This window comes from Caloenas nicobarica, chromosome 3 (assembly GCF_036013445.1).
Source record: "Caloenas nicobarica isolate bCalNic1 chromosome 3, bCalNic1.hap1, whole genome shotgun sequence".
Taxonomy (NCBI): Eukaryota; Metazoa; Chordata; class Aves; order Columbiformes; family Columbidae; genus Caloenas; species Caloenas nicobarica.
Genome location: NC_088247.1, coordinates 21,798,830 through 21,816,989, shown reverse-complemented (window position 1 = coordinate 21,816,989; position 18,160 = coordinate 21,798,830). Strand labels below are relative to the sequence as shown.

General features: G+C 37.6%; 1 protein-coding gene across 4 annotated transcripts in view; it reads left to right on the top strand.

The window, feature by feature from the left end:
• Nucleotides 1-18,160, top strand: part of ERICH1 (glutamate rich 1) — a 92,131-nt gene that overhangs the window by 44,925 nt on the left and 29,046 nt on the right. For all 4 annotated transcript variants that reach the window (XR_010605996.1, XR_010605997.1, XM_065632265.1 and 1 more), the window contains 2 exons: nt 12,461-12,841; nt 15,281-15,475. Coding sequence is in view for 2 of the 4 variants with exons in the window: in XM_065632265.1 (XP_065488337.1) it covers nt 12,461-12,841; nt 15,281-15,475 (576 nt within the window). In the remaining 2 variants the exon portion in view is untranslated. The remainder of the gene's footprint in view (nt 1-12,460; nt 12,842-15,280; nt 15,476-18,160) is intronic.

The following is an 18,160-nucleotide window of genomic DNA, read 5'->3' as shown; positions in this document are numbered from 1 at the left end:
ATATCAAGTAATGTGATTTTGTAGCCTTGTCACTACTCTGAAAGAACAGTGTGATTGGCTTCAAGCTGAGTATCTTAGTTGTGCTAAAGGTTTGAGTAAGTTCAGAGTATCTCTGTAGTAGAATGATGCTGAGATACTCCAGTTCCAGAAGTGGGAAGCAGTGTGGGTTTTTTTCGCTCCAAACTGGAAGCAATAATGTCAAATGGCAAAAATGGAAACAACAATTTTGCATCCCATGTCAAATTACTTCTAGGTGTAACCAGACTAGGAGGACAGAACTGGGTGGGAGGGGCGTTGTCTGTGTGCACTTTGTTAAAGGTTTAGCTTTGGATCTATAGTCTGAAAATGTAATTGCATCTCTTCAAGAAAAATTTACCGAATAGATTTTAGTGATGAACTGCAGCAATGTTAGAGGCATTGCACAAATACTGACAGCTTAATAAAAGGGAACTCATGTTGACTAGATGAGAAGGCACTCAGAACAGTAATGGCAGGAGGATGAGATGATCAAAACAATTCTGCTCAATTTTTTTGCTGTCCCAAACACTTTGTAAGCCTTTGTGATATGTGTTATTAATTACTACTAAAAGGTCAGGAAGAAGAAAACAATGAGTTACTTTCTCTCCTGAAGTAACTCTCTTGTAAGCTGTCATAAGCTAGATGTGGCTCAGTATACAGGTTTTCACTGCATCCCTGGAAGTAATCTAATTATTTTTATATGCAGTGCATACAGAAAACTTAAGATTTTCAAATGCCTCTTGTGAGGTCTTCACACTTGAAATATTAAGAAACTACTGAATAATAACAATAAAAATAAGCATAGTTTTCCACAGTAACCCTTTTCATTCTTAAAAACTGAGGTTTGTATAATGAAATATGTAAGGAATTTTTTTTTTTTCTGAAATAAGAGATTTTGGCAATTGCGAATCAGACCAAACGTGCCTACATAATCCACCACAGTCCGAAGGGGTTGATGGAAAGGTGAAACACAGATGTTGCTGTGCTGTCTCGTTCCATCAGAGTGAAACCATCACTCAGTTACCTTTTTTTGAGATTGGAAGTGGACACTTTAAGCCGGAGGAAATGTGGGGGGGTTTTTTTTAGGCTTTGTACTCCCTAGGTCCAAAAAGTATTCAAAACTAACTGCGTAGGCAATGGCATGTGTGCCAACAGTATCCAGTCCAACTCCAGATGCTTATGACAAATCGTAGTCTGTGTCCTAAACTATACTCAGTGACAAAGTAGTACAATAGCCTCATATATCAGAGCTGCCAAATGTCTTGTGTCACAATTTTTTTCCCCCAAATATGTTGTCTAGATTGTGCAAGATGTAGAAAGGAAACATCGTTAAGCCCTAGAGAGGTACTTATTAGACCTGGATTTATTCCTCCTTGCCTTCTCTCACAGAATTCCTTCCTACCTCCAGGCATTTCATTTGTGGAAAACATCCTGCCTGAAGTCAGCATATAGGTTAAATTTAGATGCTTGTGGTGGAATAAGTTATCTTTGGGAGAACCTTTTTATTCCTTCCCTGAAAAAAATGTCATTTTATGCCACCAAGGAGATTTGCCTTTCTCCCAATGGGATTAATAGTAGTGTACATCAGCCAGTTCACAAAAACCTGTGAGAGATTCAATTAGTAATGAACATCTAAGTACGTGTCTAGATATATCAAGGAAGGGGAAAAAAAAGTATATCTATAGCATATTATGTGTAGTTTATGACTTATAGCTATTAATACCTAAAGTTCTATGAAGTGGAAAAGAAAAATTATACTTTGGGTTTGTGGAGGTGTCGGGCAGTGCACCAAGTAAATAAAAAAAGCAATAGCGTCACCACTAATCTGTATTGGGGTGCAGAGTGTGGTTGGAAAAAACCTGTGTTCTGCAAGCAGATGACAGTTTTTAAAATCTGTATTAAAAACAATTTCAAGTGTAGACAGATGCACGCATTTCCCTTTATCGTAGCAGGATTATTTCACAGATCATGTCATATAGCTGATGAACAGTAAGTCAGTCTCTCGTTTTCAGGCAAAGATACTATGCTTCAGTAAGATACAGAGCAACTCCTATTTTTGAACAAATTAAATGGGAACTTAAAGGGACTTGACATTTCACTAAGCTGAACAGACAAGTCATTGTGCTTCCATTGCCATTTTAACTGCTTTTGCTTTTGGGAAGCAGCGCAAGAAATCCTGGAAATGAAAAAGACTGAGTGATCCATGTTATCCCAGTAGTGCTTTGCTGTGCCTATAACTAGGTGATGTGCTAGTATAAAGCAGATGATGTACAGTAGGATCAATCCTTAGGAAAACAGAGGATGTGTAGTATGTGATCTATTGTTGAGAATATGTGACAAAATTATTTCAGTCACTTTGCAAACATTTATTTGCGTAGCAGATGATATTTTTTTTTTATTTTCAAGTTATTAAGAATAATCACATATTTATATCACAGATCACGTTTCATTCTTTGAAAAAACCATAGCTGTCCGGTAGAGAAGCCAGGATGGAGCCCTTAGGAGATGAGATCTTTGCAGAGAGCGAATAACTTTTCAGAGCATGAAGGACAAACAGGTTGCAGAGAAATGATGGTGGCGAAGGAACAAGCCTGCACATAGCAGAGCCAGATGTGTGCTGGGAACAGCGGGAACCCAGGCTTCGAAGGGACATTCCCTGAGGGGGCTGTGCGGGCTTCTCTGCAGCTCTGGCAGCCACTGATATGCTGTCCTGAGGACAAGCCTAAGCAAAGAGGGCTGATTTGCAAGGATGCAGTAGGCAAAGTGGATATACGGTTATGCATGGTTTTGATTTTCCTCATTTTGAGTTTTCTGCCCCCCCCCCAAAAAACAATTGTTTTTCCTGGTGTTTGTCCTAGTAAAACCTAGCTTTCCTATTTAATAAGCCATTTCAGTTTTTTGGAGCATTCGGTGTGGAAATAAAGGTCTGAGCAGTCCGACCGCAAGAGCCCAGGCCCGGGCAGAACCGCATGGCAGCGCAAACCTGCACCAGGGAGGGCTGGGGCACCAGGTTCCCAGCCGTTACACACTGGCAGGTTACCAGTTTACACAGCTTTTCAACGTCAATCCTATAGCGTTTCTCATTTTTACAGCGTGCCTGTCTGCATATTCATTTGTATAACTAGCTCAACACAGAGCACTTGGTCATTAAGAAATTACTTGCATAAACGTTTTCAACTGTTCTTTAAAAAGTAATTAATTTACAATGTGATTAATAAGAATAAACTGAACCCAGGCCCTAAAAGATCAGTTTTTACAAAACGTCTTAGACACTATGTAATTAAATTTAATTCAAGTCAGAGTTAAGATGCAAAGATAAATGGATAATAGAAATAGTTTAAAATAAAACACTTGGAAGGTTTGCATTCTTTCAGACTTGCCTTTCCCAAAGTATTTCGAAATATGATTTCCTGGAAGAACAACTGAACAAATTGTAGCCGTGGCAGCTCTTTCATATGTGGATTATTGGTGATTGGTTATTGGATGCTGTGTAAAAAGTTAAGAAATATTGTAAAATATTGCAAAAATAGAGTTGAGGTATCATTTAAATATTTGTTTACTTAAATTGATAAATTGGGCCTGAGTTTTGTTGCTGAGTATCTCCATTTTGCTGTGTCAGTGTCTGTGTGTTTTTAGATAGCTCTTCTGTACAAAAGATTGTACTTTTAGTTTGGATCTGATTGTTGGTATCGTTTCATCACAGGGAAGAACTAGATATCAGTTTTTCCTTAGCTTGTTTGTCATTTAGTATTGTGTGGTCCTGTAGCCTAAATAACTTCTTACACTTTATACTGGTTTAGCTGGTATATTTGGAAAGAACATTTTAAATGCTAAACAAGATTTTAAGATTGCAGCTTTCATAATTTCTGTTGTTATTCTGAGCAAAGGGAGAGCTTTGGATTCTTTAAACTAAACATTTGTTGAAAACCAGTTCTGGGGGAAAAAAAAAGATTTTAAAGAACACTCTTGAACGTATACTTGTATCCTGTAAAGTTAAGAAAGAACAACATTTTAAAGTGTAAATCTGACATCGAATGTTTGAAATTTCTCCAGTTTTTTTAATATAAACGTTAAAAATCCCTCCCTCCAGTTCACAGTGATGCTTTCTGTTCAAATGCAAACACGTAATCTTATTAGCCAAAGACTAAAAAGGTTTCTGTATTTAGTACTAATTAATCTTTGCAGCTGCTGAACTGTAGAGACTCAGTAGGCAGCTTTGGGGTCCTGGAGCATTTCTGATTTAGCTGCCTTCACAACAGTTACTGAGTGTCATTGAATCTCTGATCTTCTTTCATGTCTGTGGTTATGCTCAGCTCCACAATTTTATTTTGTTTTCCTCACTAAGTCAACATAATAATTCTCAGGCTTTTTGGGAAGCACCACTTAGCTAAATGGGCTCATTTAGAGAGTTGTATTTAGAGAATGTTACGTGGTGACTCTGTACAATGGTGACTGACTCAGATTGTTTGCACATCACCCCAAAAAAGCCAAAATGAATGAAGACATCTTGAAATGTAAAAAATAATAATGAGAAACACCCCTAAAAGGTCAAAATATTTGCTTTCATTTAAAGATGAAGTTATTGAACAGTACAGGTTTTGTATCAGAAAAGCTATTTAAGGAAACTTCGGGGCTTCATCAAGCTTTTGCATAAAGCGACAGGTGGCCCGAAATTTGTTGTCAAAAATAATGTACTCATTGATATAGTTTCAGATTATCTCCTGGATGCTTCATATCAGTGTGTGTGTCCTGAGTGTACACAGCAAAAAGCAAAGCAACTTCGAGTCTGTTTGAGCAGGTATCCAGCTGGGGTTGTGGGTCTCCCCGCCGCACACTGAGAGACCAGAGCAGCCGCAGAGGGAGTAATCACAGGGTCTGCAGTTTCTCCTGGCTCCGATGGCATCACTCTCAGGTCAGGATGTTGTCGGAAGTCTCGTTTTTTTAGGCACAGCCAATAACCAAGCCATTGGTTGGTGAAGCTGTGAGACGAAATGTGACTCTCTGTCCTGGGTGGAGTTTGGTTCAAAAGAGGCACATTGCAACAGCAACCATTAACTTCAACATCCTACTGAAACAACACCACCAAAAATCCACAACAGTTGTGATGCACTTCAAGAAGGGACGCTCCACAAAAATAAAGATACTTACTAAAAAGAAGCTAGAAAAGGTTAACTAAGAGAAGGAAGCTGTACCAGGTGGTGTGGAGGCTACTTAAGGACACCACCATATGCGCTATTCAAGGCCAGCACACACCACCTGTCATGAAAAACTTGAGAAAAAGTGAAAGGAAGACAGCAGTGCTAGACAATAGAGTAAAGGAAGTTGTTAGAAAGAAGTAGGTGTCCTCTAAGAAGCTGAATTCATACCCAAATGGTGTTTTAAACAGATTTAAATGTCAAAACATGGTAAGACAGGCTAAGGAATATTTGAACAAATGGTACAAATAATTAGAGCCGGTAATAGGTCTTACTTCTGATGCAAAGGAGCAATGTGTCTGCCAGAATCTTTTGAGCCAAAGATAATGGTGTAGAAGGAATACTTAGAGAGGCCTGTTTCAGAGAAGTTAAAATTCTTTGCACTGGTGTCATCTGTGGAAAAAGCTATGGAGAATCCTATGCTGGAACACTCTTCCTTGGACTTTCTTAAAGGATATGCGAAATCGAAGTGATTTAGTGATCATGCAACAAAATAAATCCTAAAATCACCTGTACCAGATGTTATTCACCTAAAATTTCTAAAAGAATTTACAGAAAAATATTGCCCACATTACTGACAGTGATGGATAACCATTGCTTCTAAAATTGCCTTGTTATCAGAGACTTTGAGGCTGGATAGCATGATGCCAGTTTTTTTAAAGAGTTCTTAAATCATCCTGGGAACTGCAAGTCTGTAATCATGGTGTTTGCCTCTGGCAGTTCAGCACAAATTATAATGCAAAATAAGATCTGTGGATGCTTGAAAACCTGTGATCTGCATGGGAAAGATCAACACGAGTTTTGCAAAGAGGAAATATATCTTGGAATTCTTTGAAGAGCCAGGAAGTGTGTGGGTGCCATGGCTGATGTGGTTTCTTTGAATTTGCACAAAGTGTTTGGTGAAGCCCCTCGCCAAAGGATTTTAAGATCTAGCATGAAAGGGAAGGGCCAGGAATAGGGGAGCAGATGAAGAGAAAGCAGCAATTCTGAAAACAGAGCGAGGTCACAACTGGAGGCTTGTGTTCCATAGGTGGCCAGGCACAAAGAGGGAAGAGAGAAGCCTGAAACTTTCCTGATGGCTACACAGATATTGACTGCACTAAAGGCATGAGCTGCGTGCAACGTGGTTGAGTGCAGCGATTGAGTGATTTGTCAAAAATGTCAGATGAAACACATTTTAGGTAGTTGTCAAGTGATGCACTTAAGAAAAAATAACCAGTCAAAATTCACCTGTAAAATGGTGGGCTGGGAGCTGGCTGTTACCAGCAGGAGTAAGATCTTATGGTATGATAAATACCTCTGTGAAAACAACTTTTCAGCACTCACCAGCAGTCAAAAAGCAAATAAAATGATGGGAATTAAGGTAAAAAGTACAAAAGAGGGAACATCGTTATACCACTGCATAAATCCAAAGTTCGCCTTACTTGAAATGCAGTGCATCGCTACTGTTCGATACAGGTTACAGTAGTAAGTAGATGTTTGTTGTGACCAAGTACTGTTCCTCATATGGCAGAAGTTTGACAGTTTATAAGTGAGAGAAATTCATCCATATGTACAGTCAAATGGACATTTAGGATTGAAGACTGTTGCAGACCATGATATCTGCCTTCACTTACTAGTATAATTTCTGTTAATTTGATTTTCTTTAAATCCAAGTGGTAGTACTCTGTTATGGTAGGCAATGTATATCCAATATTTGACAATTTTTAAATGAATTGTTCATTTGTGACGATACAAACATAGAGCAGTATGAATGAACAAACAAAAGACAGTCCTTATCCAAAACAGCTTCCAATCTTTTCCAATTTTCTCCCAACATCAAATGTGTTGTAGATTACTAAAACCTTTGAAGGATTTGTGGGGTTTTTTCCCTAATTTTAAATGATGACTTGAGACAATTTAAAAAAAAAAAAAAGAGGAGTGTAAAAATATTAATGTCATCTTATGCTCCTGAGATCTTTTCAGCATTGTTTTTATTCTAATGAACCATAACATTTTATTGCATTTGTTAGCCACAGCTTTTCACTCTTGGCCAACTTATAGCTGCCGATATCTTAACTGGCACTAAAAATAACATTATTTTTTCCTTTACGACATCCTAAATCAAAATTAAACTCCTGTGCACTATCTGCTTGGTACACTGCAGAAAATCCATCCAGTATATCAGGGAGAAAAAAAGACACTAAACTGGATGAAAAATCAGGAGAGGCGCACGTCCTGTTTCATCTGAGCAAAAGAACAAAATTACCATGAACAACATCCAAAAAACCGACTGTGGGACGTGGTCCTTGAGCAGGAGAGCCAGCTGCCACCCTTGGGTCACCATGAGCACGTTAGAGAGGAGATTTCTGACGCTCGGAGGATATTCTTTGACTGTCTTTTTCCTCAGTCTGCCTTATCTCTTTTTCTTTTTTTACCTTGTCTTTTTTTTTTTTTATGTGTTGTTCTAAAGGTTTGTTCTAATAATATTTAGAGACTTGATTTTTAAAAATCGCTAGCATCATCAGCGTATCTCAGATGTTCAAAGCCAAACTTCAGTTTGGCGTGCTGCGGAACTTCGTATACCTCAGACTTGCAGACACTTAAGTAAATAGCCTCCTATTTTTCATTGTCTTTTATGATGCTTTCCCTGAATGTTTCCATCTGCCATTGTCTGAAGGAACTGAAATAATACAGATAAACTTGAAGCAGCTCATCTTTTCGGTTGTGGAGTCGCCAGTGGTGTGTTCACAGTGATGGTTACTCTGGATGGGAGGAGCGGTCAGAGATGGTTGTTGCCAGTAGCCTGTGTTAGGCTTTGCATTTGACCTCTTTGTGTGTCCAGCTGCCCTGATGATGAACACAAAATAACTTGCTAATGTAATAAAAGTTAATAAATAAAAGTCAGCTTATTCAGAGTCTTGATGGAAATCATTGGTTTTATTCTTTAATATTTTTCCTTGAAGATATAAAATTGGATGTGCTGACTTTTCATTATCAAAATTCAGTAAGCAGTATCTATAAACTGAGTCCTCTGTTTCATTTCAAGTCTGGTTTTTGACGTATTTCTGCCTCTGTTCTGTTAAGGAGAAATGCAGTTTGCATGGAGAAAACTTTCTAGTGTTTCAGACCGGATGGGATAGCCTGTTGGAAGATGACTTTTTCTTTTGGTTCTGTCTTTGCTTTTCAGGCTGCTCATTCCCACTTCTACATCATTCTGTCAGTCAGGCTAGTGCGACAGTGCAGCTGCATGGTAAGCTGCATCAGGAAAGTAATCTAGACTAAAAATATTTTTTTTAACAAATCTATTTTTAACTCTGAACAGTTCCTAAGGAGGATGTTCTTATTTAGGCTGAAAGAAAGGCTTGTGAAATTATGGCCACGGCTGGAAAATATACATGGCCATTCTGTCTGGAAGCCACTTTGCACAGTCTGAGAGGACACTAAGTCCGGGCTAAACAGGTTAAAGACAATTGCTTCTGGATAATTGGATTATGTGATAAATTAAGCCACTTGTGGAGGAGAACTGGGTCTTAGGAGGGAGAGAGGTGACAGGCCTTTATGGAACAGAAGGAGAAGAATCATCAGCTCTTGGGGAATTGGGACAAAATGTAGCTGCGGTTGTGGCTATAGTTGGCGTGGTCCAAAAGCTGATATTCCTATCAACGTTGCTTGAGTATGTATTCAACACCTTACTAAAATCGCTTATGTGGTACATGTTCCCTGCATGTCTTATAGTTATGCAGTTTTGACATAACAAACCTCTTCAGTCAGTGGGAAAAATTATTGAAACCAAATTCATATCGACTGAAATTTTATCAGCATCCTTGCTGGTTTGAAATGTAGAGAATCAGTCAAAAGTTGGGCTTTTTTTTAATAAAACAGTGGATTCTGTTAATTAGTAAAAATCAATCTGATGAGCAGGCTCATATTAAGAGGCACCTTCCTCCATGCTGTTAATTTTTGTAAAAGAGAACAATTCTTCTCAGTTGTTGCAAGCACCCAGTCCAAATTTATTGTCTGCATTTCCTGTGTAGTTAATGGAAGGAGGAGAGAGAGCTGCAGACCCTCAGGGTGTGTTTCCATCGAGCTGCTTTAGGATGAGGTAAATTGCTTTCTGAGGATGCCGGCATCTCTTGGTTTATCAGGGAGAGCACAGGTCTAAGTATGCGCTAAGTGTTTTCCTTTCACACAGCTAAAGATGTAGGAGGTGAATCCCACTGAACATTTCATTTAAGATCATCGTGTGGGCTGTGACCTACGCGTTATGGTTTATACTTCTTGTACAACTCTTATTTATATCTTAGCAGAGCTGGCTATATAAACAGGCAGTTCTTGAGTCTCTTTAAGCTCTTGTCTCCTGTGCATATCACACACGTGAATTCAGCAAGCTATCTGTGCCATTTGTAAAATAAGTATTTACTTTCTTCCATTTGCTTGTGAAACTGCTCACGTTAATTAGATGTCATCTTGTTCTTGCATGAGGAGGCAGAAACAGAGCCCATTTCCTTACTCTTTAAGTCAAATAATACAAATATTTTTTTCATAACTTTTGTGACAGTCCTTCTCTTGTCTACCAAGGTGTTATTGTGCTGAGATTATGCTAAGAAACATAGCGTTAACAAGCTTGAAGAGTAAAACAGATTTATATAATAGCTTTGGAATATTTTTCCTGTTACTTTCCATCCTCTTTCTTACATATGCAAACAAGGTGTTTGCCATTTTCATCACTGATACCCACTGAGCAAATGTTTGCATTGAGCTTTCCACAGTGACGCATGTCTGGCTTTTGTTTTGCTTTTCCCGAATTGATAGGACCTCAGCCTAACCCTAGCAGTGAGTTGTTCAAATTAATCTCTTTTGTGTGCATTGCTTTGCATTTATCAGCATCTAATTTCATCTGTTCCTGATGTTGAATCACTAGTTGCTCCCACACATGGAGCAGTAGATACTAAAGAGGTATTAAAATACAGGGCAAAGAATGACAAAAACTGTTAGTGGACTGGACTGCCAGTTTAACTCCTGAAGAGAACTGTTTTGTTTTGTTTTCCGTGTTGGAGGAGACTCAGAACAGTTCTGATTTCCTTTCAATGGGGTATTTATCTTAATAACACACCTATGGGAAGACTGCGTTCATTCTGCCTTTTAACAGCTTCACCCTGGTCTCTTCCGACTTTCTGCTGTCCTGACCTACGAAGGATAGACAAACTTTTGGACTTGACTCAAAACATCAATTATCTTAAGGCCTTCTACCATTTCTTTCAAGTGGCTTCAGACCAACTGAGGGTGCTTGGCTGCACAACGTGCCGTAGTTTTGCTGAGATTCAGTGATGGTTTTATGTTTAAGAGCATGTTGGGCCACATTGCTGAGAGCACAGACTAGAGGAGCTTTATTAGCAAACAATGTGGCTTAGGTTAACAGAGGGCTGAGAAATTTTATGGAACAATATATCTGTGTTTACAGGGGAATTCACCTGTTATAACACAAATACTCCCATAAAATTCCAAATTGGGTCCTAAGATGAAACATTGATATTTTGTTTATAGCATCCTTCACCATTCATATCTGCTTTCAGTTCTGATATTTTATTCCTGCAGAATGACACAGACGTTATTTTTCCCACATCCCATATGTCCAAATCATGTATAAAGATATTTAGCTCAAATACCATGCATGCAAAACATTCCACTCTGTGGGTACGAGTTGATGTTTGGTGTGTTTTTGACATGCTGTGGTGTTCAATTACAATACAGCAAATTTATTTTTATGCAGCCTTCTTCATAGAAAGTACGGAAAATTGCTTCACAGTGAGTCATCTGTCAGCTAAAGAACTAAAAGTCTTGTAGTGATATTTAAAGAGAGAAGGTGGCTCAGAAATGACAGAGTTCAAGACAGAAAAAGAAACAGAAATGAAAGAGAGGGCCTCCAACCATGGAGAAAATAGAGGCAAAGACTGGTGAGGGGAGGAGTGATGAGAAAGCCAAACAAGCTGCGAATGTCAGAGGCGGTTCAGGGGACTCTGCAGATGGTTTGGAATCAAATGTTGGGCTTCAGGTGTCTCTCCTGCGTTACACCAGCATTAGGCAAGCAGAGATCCTGTGACTCTAAGAGAATAGCGTAAGACCAGGTAAATAAGAGCACTGGGCTCAGTGCACCGTGAGGAATTTAGAAACAGTCAGGTAGAGGATGAGGGAAAGATAAATGGCTTAACTTTCTGGAGCAAGACATTAGAAGAACACTGACATTCTGCACTCGGTGATGTTTAAACGTGTGAGGATTTTGTTAGAACATGAAAGAGGGAATTTCAGTTAATTAGGCAGGAATTATTGTAGGTATACATACGGATTTCAGCAGCAGTGCAGTCAAAGGGAGGCTGGATTCTGGCAGTGTTCCTTGCTAGTGCCACGAGGGCTTAAACTCAGAAGTGAGCCTATGGGAGAGGCAGTCAGTTCGGGGTCAGAGAAGACTTCAGAACTCTGGCTTTGTGTATGGGGATAAGATCTGAGTAAAGAAGCGTCAAAGCTGTCTTGGAGAGCAAGAGGGACTTCTTTCCCTTGACATTTGAGCCTTTTGAAGAATTAGCTAGTAAGGAAATTGTAATGTAGAAAGGGAAGGACAGAACCAGGACAGGCTGTTAGAAGTTGCTTACCAAGGTCACCGGCGCCTTGCATGCTTTCCCTATAAATTGATGTCCAAAGCTGAGCTAGCAGTAAAATATCCCAAAGGAGGATGATGTTTAAGGAGGAGAAAGTAGAAGAATCAGAAATAGGTGCCTTCTGTTTTTAAGGTACAGCAATATCATGGAGGGATATCATTGATGTAAGTGCCGTCATCTTCTGTTATTAATTACATGCTTTCTTCTTGGTCAAGTGGTCGAGTTTACCAGCTGCTGGTGGGAGGCTCCCGCATCCTGTGTTCCCACTCTGCCCATACTGGTTTTTGCCCTGGTGATTCTTTTGACTTCACTCTCTATAGAACCATATTATCTGCCTTAATCAAGTAAATGTGATATAAAGTATGCAGCACAAAGGAGAGTACAGTCTTTATTGAAAGCAGAAGGGAAATGAACTTGTTGTCTTACTCAATGCATTCAGAAAAGTTGACTTTGACATTGTAGAACTGAAAGGCATTCTAAGCATAAAACTAAGGTTGGAGCCACTCAGACATCCCAGAGTTTGAAGGGAGTAGTATTTCATTGTACGCAGTTCCAAAATGCTTATTACAGATCTTCATCTTTACAACTATCATGTCTCTTTTGGATCTGCAGAGGAGGAATATCAAGGACAAACCAAGAGAAAGCAGACTCGAAGAAAGAAACAAAAGAACAGTTTGCAAAACTCTAATAATTTACATGGAGAACAAACAGAATCCGGAATGCAAGAGACTCTTGTTCAAGATAATTTACAGCTGCAGCAGCAGATAGACATTCCCAAAGTAAGCAAAAACAAAAAGAGGAAAATGAAAAAGAAGCGACGGAAAGAAAAAATGAGAGCAGCTGGCTTGGTAACAAAAACTACCGGTGTGGATTTTACATATCAACCTGACAAAAACAACGGAGAAGGAGCAGCAGGCTTAAAAGACATAGATGAAAAGGCAGATAGCGTTCTGGACTTCTTGCAAGCAACACAACAAATTTATTTTGCTGACAGTATGTACCACTCTCTCTCCTTTCTTTTCATGAGTATTATTACCACATAGGGGAAAACAAGATGTGTGCTTTTTATTACTGTAGAATGGACAAAATCTACTAGAGAATTATCTCTTTTGAACTCAATAAGACATGCAGGTATGTAGTGTTTGTCCTGTTTTCTGGTATGTACGTGTAAGAATCCGCACTGATGTAAGAAACTGTGGTCCTAATCTTTTTGTGTCTCTCACTCTTTCAAAATATACATAATATTCCTTGTTCTTATTTAATACATTCCAGTGCGCTTGGGTTAAATGTACTGGTTAAAATGGACCAAATTCTTCTTTCTTCTGCAATCAAACATCTAGAAGGATGACTTGCTTCCAGAGCGCTTCAAATGAGGACAATAATTGCTATCCTAAACTATTTTCATGCTTACTTTCTCTGAACCAACCTACTTTCAGAACGTTTTCCTTCCCAGGAGATTTATTTCTAATATATAAGGAAATCTAGACAAACAACATCCAAGAGAAAGGAGGAAGATACTGTTGGCACTGAGAAAGTGTGTTGGCATAAAGCACTTGTGAACAAGATGAATGTGAACTGATGCTCAGTACACATTCCATAGCACTTTAAAAAGAATTGCATGGATGTTATCCCTGATGAGCTATCGAATGTTCACCTGGCCACTAAAATTGGAGAAATTCCTGCTGTATGTTTCTCTATGGCTTCCTAAAAAGCTGCTTATGTGGTGCTTATGTCATAAATGCCTTTTAGAAAGAATGGAGTTGTAATGGTAAGTATAGTAATGGTCTGTACATACACCAGATTATGTTGGCATCATCTAGAATTAAATATGTTTTCTTGAGGGCAAGTGTTCTTCAGTTACTCAGCTCAGAACATATCTTCAAAATTATTACTGTCTTGTAAAACTGGAAAAAAGTAGTGAACATTTTTTTTAAGTGCATGGCCTTGACTGTCTTTGTGGAGCTGAATATTAAACAGCTTACTTGCCTGTATGAGCCCATATTAAGTCAGAGCTGTCAGCTCCTAGTCCCATAAAATTCATCTTTAGACTACAGAATTACTTTTAAAACCCTGTTAAGATGACATCAGGGATTTCATGTTATTTTTTTTTTTTCTCAAGATTTATACGTAGAATTTTCTTTGCTTACTGTTAGACTGTTTCTGCTGTGTCAGGTCCTCATACTAAGCCTAGTATTCAAAATCCATCCTGCTTTCTGGCTGAGGTATTTCCATCACCAAAAATAAGAATTTTATTACTTCAGTGTATGGCTAAGTAAGCTAAACTACATGCATTTACTATAGTGTAACTCCTGAGTAACTGAGCAAAATTGTAAACTCACTTAGCAGTTTTGCTGTTAATACATGACCCAGAAGAGAAACGTGGTAAATTGTCCACAGCTGTAGTGCTTGTTGAATTTTAAGAAAAAATGTCAAGCTTCCAGATTTTCCTGGAAGTCAAATCCAGGTTTTAGCAGCGGTTGGCAGACTGACTGGCCCTGCTGTCAAACCTGCAGATCAGAGGGGTGAGCAAGTGAGAACTTCAGAACGCGTAGAGAGAAATTCTCAGGTAAAGTTCATCTGCAGATAGGTGGCACATCCATAAACCATAGTATGACTAATTTTCTTGTTAGGCAAATCCCAGTTTATATATAGATCTGACATTACACTGTTTACCTTTTCTAGTTGAGTGACTTTAACATTCCCCATTTTTTTCACATAAAATTGGAAGCCATTGCTTTTAGCAGTATTTTCAAATGGTCACATTGGATTATAATTCTTCTACGTATGTCAGAAAGCTGAATCAGGAAAAATTTGTTCTTAGTTGGCTCGCTGGTAAAAATAGAAGAATTACAGGGAGTCTGGTTAAAGAGACAGACTATGGATTGTTACTGGAATGGAAGAATGAATTTGTGCTTTAGTACTGTAAAAACAACGTATGTCCTTCTCTGCTGTCTTGCATGCTCTAATATCTGCTTTTTAAATAAAAACGTAAAATTACAATAATAAGAGAACCGAATGTCTCCAGAAGTGCTTTGCAGTAGTTCCACAGAGTTGTTCCTTGTCTCCACATTTATGTACATTTTTATAATACATAGTGTGTAGGAAGTGAGAACACAGTGCATTGACCACAGTACAGTTTCTTCATCACAGCTTCTTCCTGTGCTAACCTTGAAAATTGAGATTCCTCTTGCATTCTTGTCACTATGAATCCTATTGTCCTTTTTCTTTTTTCAGTTTGATACTTTTCCTTCTTACCATTGCTTTAATATTTAATGAAAAAATGGGAGGAGCAAGCTGCTCTTTAGTACCTATTATATTTGGTTGTAAGTTGTACTAAAAAGGGAGATGCTGTCTTCGAAAAGGAAGTATAACTAGGAAAATTCTTTGTGCTTATTGAATATTTTTAATGTGGTTTTCCAACTGTTTTTCCAGATAAAGCAAAATGCACGGATTCTGCTGTAAATTCAGCAACTGCCCAAGAGCTTTTACAGTGTCTTGAATCTCGCACCATCTCTCCCTCAGATGTGACTCTTCTACATCAGCTGAAATCCCTTGTATTGCTACAGGATATTGAGAGATTGAAGGATGCTTTGAAAACATTCCGAGAACAATCCATGATGACTCCTGGTATGTACCATTCACTCATGTTCATTCACTGATGTTCTTTTTCGTGTGCATTAAAATTCAGATTTGTCACAGGTTATTTTACTAGGAAGCAGTAAAAAATTATATACTGGTAAATATATGCTTATACAAGATTTGAAAGTATAATTCCCACCAAATATGTGGTGATATTCCCTGTTTCTTGTTTGATTACAATCAATACAGAAACTTTTAATACTTTGTAGCAACTATAGAGTACAAGATGATCCAGGTTGTTAAAACAATATTTTTAAAATCTTAACTGTTTTAAGATTTAGTCGTGTCTAAAGCATATTTTTAATTCATTCTCTTTGTAGACTTTTTAAATCATGGGAATTAACTTGTTTGTCTTGGAGATTTCACTCATCAAGTTAAGGATTAATTTTACATGCATGAGAATCAGTAAAGGCCATTATTTCATTTCTTCTTGATCACCTACATGGCTTTGTTTTTGTTTAAATATAAACATCTGGTTTAAGTTTCTAAAAATGTACAGTCAGTCTTTATAATAAATGATATTATAAAGTCATTTATAAGAAGAAAAATTATTGTTACTAAATCCCTGAGGCACAAGACTGATTTCATTCGTGTTCCTTTTGTTCTCTATTATAATCCCTATAATTTTAGTAGAATTTCTTCTTGGCCAGTCAATAGTTCCTCAAGTGAATGTGGGGATCAGCATGTAGTCCATAGAAGGTATAATAATTCATTTTCCAAGTAGTCTTCAATTAAGCAGTCATTGTTACTTGTCATTAGTACTTCTGTTGCAGCGTCAGCCAAATCTACAAGATGTGCTGAATTTTCTTGCCTCTCAAAAATGTAATCAGAATTGAGAGGACTTGGTATGGCACAAGAGAATCTTGAGTATTTTAGATAGTGCTCTGAGTCTTTTGAAGACTTTGCTGGTAGCAGTGTCGTAGCGGAGTAATTAAGATAGTAGCTATCAGAGACTAAGCAATGACATTCAAAGAAGAGACTACTGCTTGTAACATCATTCAATAATTTACAGCATAATAGTGGCTAAAGATCCCAGTCAAGACTGGAGCCTACTGCATGCTGGGCAGTGTAAAAACACAGACAAGAGAGAATTCCTGCCTGTAGAGTTCATAGCTGATACATTTTGAAAAGGACACTCTTACAGTAGTGCATATGTGTTCTCTTATTAATAAGTTTACATATGGAGTATGACAGCCCTTAAGGTTCTCATAGATCTGAAGTAGCCACATATACATAGACCAAAATCCTTCTGTGCATTCAAGAATTAATTTCAAGCCTAGATTCCATCATCTTAATTATAATCAGATAGTCTCATTGCATGTAATACACATTTGCAAACTAAGTAGGACCCAGCAGGAATAGTGGTAATGGTATTGGCCCTTTATTAAATGACCTAATTCAGCTTCTGTTAATTAAATTAAAACTGAACTGTTGGAGTGACCACATTCAGGATGTTCTTTACAGGCCTTATCCAAATTCTACTCAATACAGTAGGAATTCTGTTGTGTTTTGCAGCCTTGAGGCAAACTGCTCTATTTAGTTTTATATGGCAGAAATGTCAAACTCAAGAGAGAAAACAGAAGCCAGTTAGAAACAAATCCATGCAACTACCCTAATTTTCTGGTGTATGTATTTGTCACTTAAAAAAGCAGAAAACAATTTTCTGAGTGATTTTAAAAATTCATTTATGTTTCTGCTGATACAGCCTGAATTTGTTTACTCTTTCATTTGACTTTTTTTCCTAGTAACTCTTGTCACTCCGGGCTTAATTCTAATCTCATTCCAAGTTCACAGTGTTGTAACCATAGTAGTAGATTTGATATTCATGGGGTACAACAATACAAGAAAGAGGAAAATACTTTGTTATAAATTATTAAAGCATAATTAGACACCTGCTAGATATTAATTTCCCTCAACAGAGTTTAATAATGTATTCCATTTGTAATTCAGGAATTTCAGTGAATGAGAACGTAGTGGTCTGAAATTTTACCTTGAATTAAGCTTTTATTATACTTTTTTTTCCTAATTTTGTCTCAAAAATAGATCGTCTTGCCCATTTTTTTAAATTTTAGATTTCATTTCCAATGAACAGGTGATAAAAGTTAGAATTATTACAAAAAGTTGTTGTCTCAGCAAATTCAAGTTCTTGTTATAGAAATACAGATTAGGGCTGTTTATGAAAATAAAAATGTACAGTACATCACAGTAATCTCAGGGTTTTTTTACAAGTTTGCCTGATTATCTTGCCTTTTTTTCAGTTTTGTTTAATTTACTAGGGTGTGATATACTAGAAGAAAAGGTCATCCCTTATTAACATGATGAAAAGAAAACAATTTTTCTTAATTTTAACAAGGTGTATTATTTTTACAAAATAAACCTATTTTATTGCCTGTAATTCAAGAAGCAATATGTTAACCCTTCTTCCCATGGTTATGCTTCTATTTAAGATGCCAGCATCAAAGGAGTAATAATGGGTGCTATGTTTTGTTCAGTTTTATCTTTGATTCAAGGAAGGAAAGAACAGGAAAAAAATGAGAAGTGATCCATCTTTTTCATGTAAATGTGCCTATTCCATTAGTAAACTCTACAATTAAACATACCATTATATATCTTTTATTTCTTCACAGATATATGGTGTGATTTCATCTATTTTTCCACTGGAGCTACAAAGTG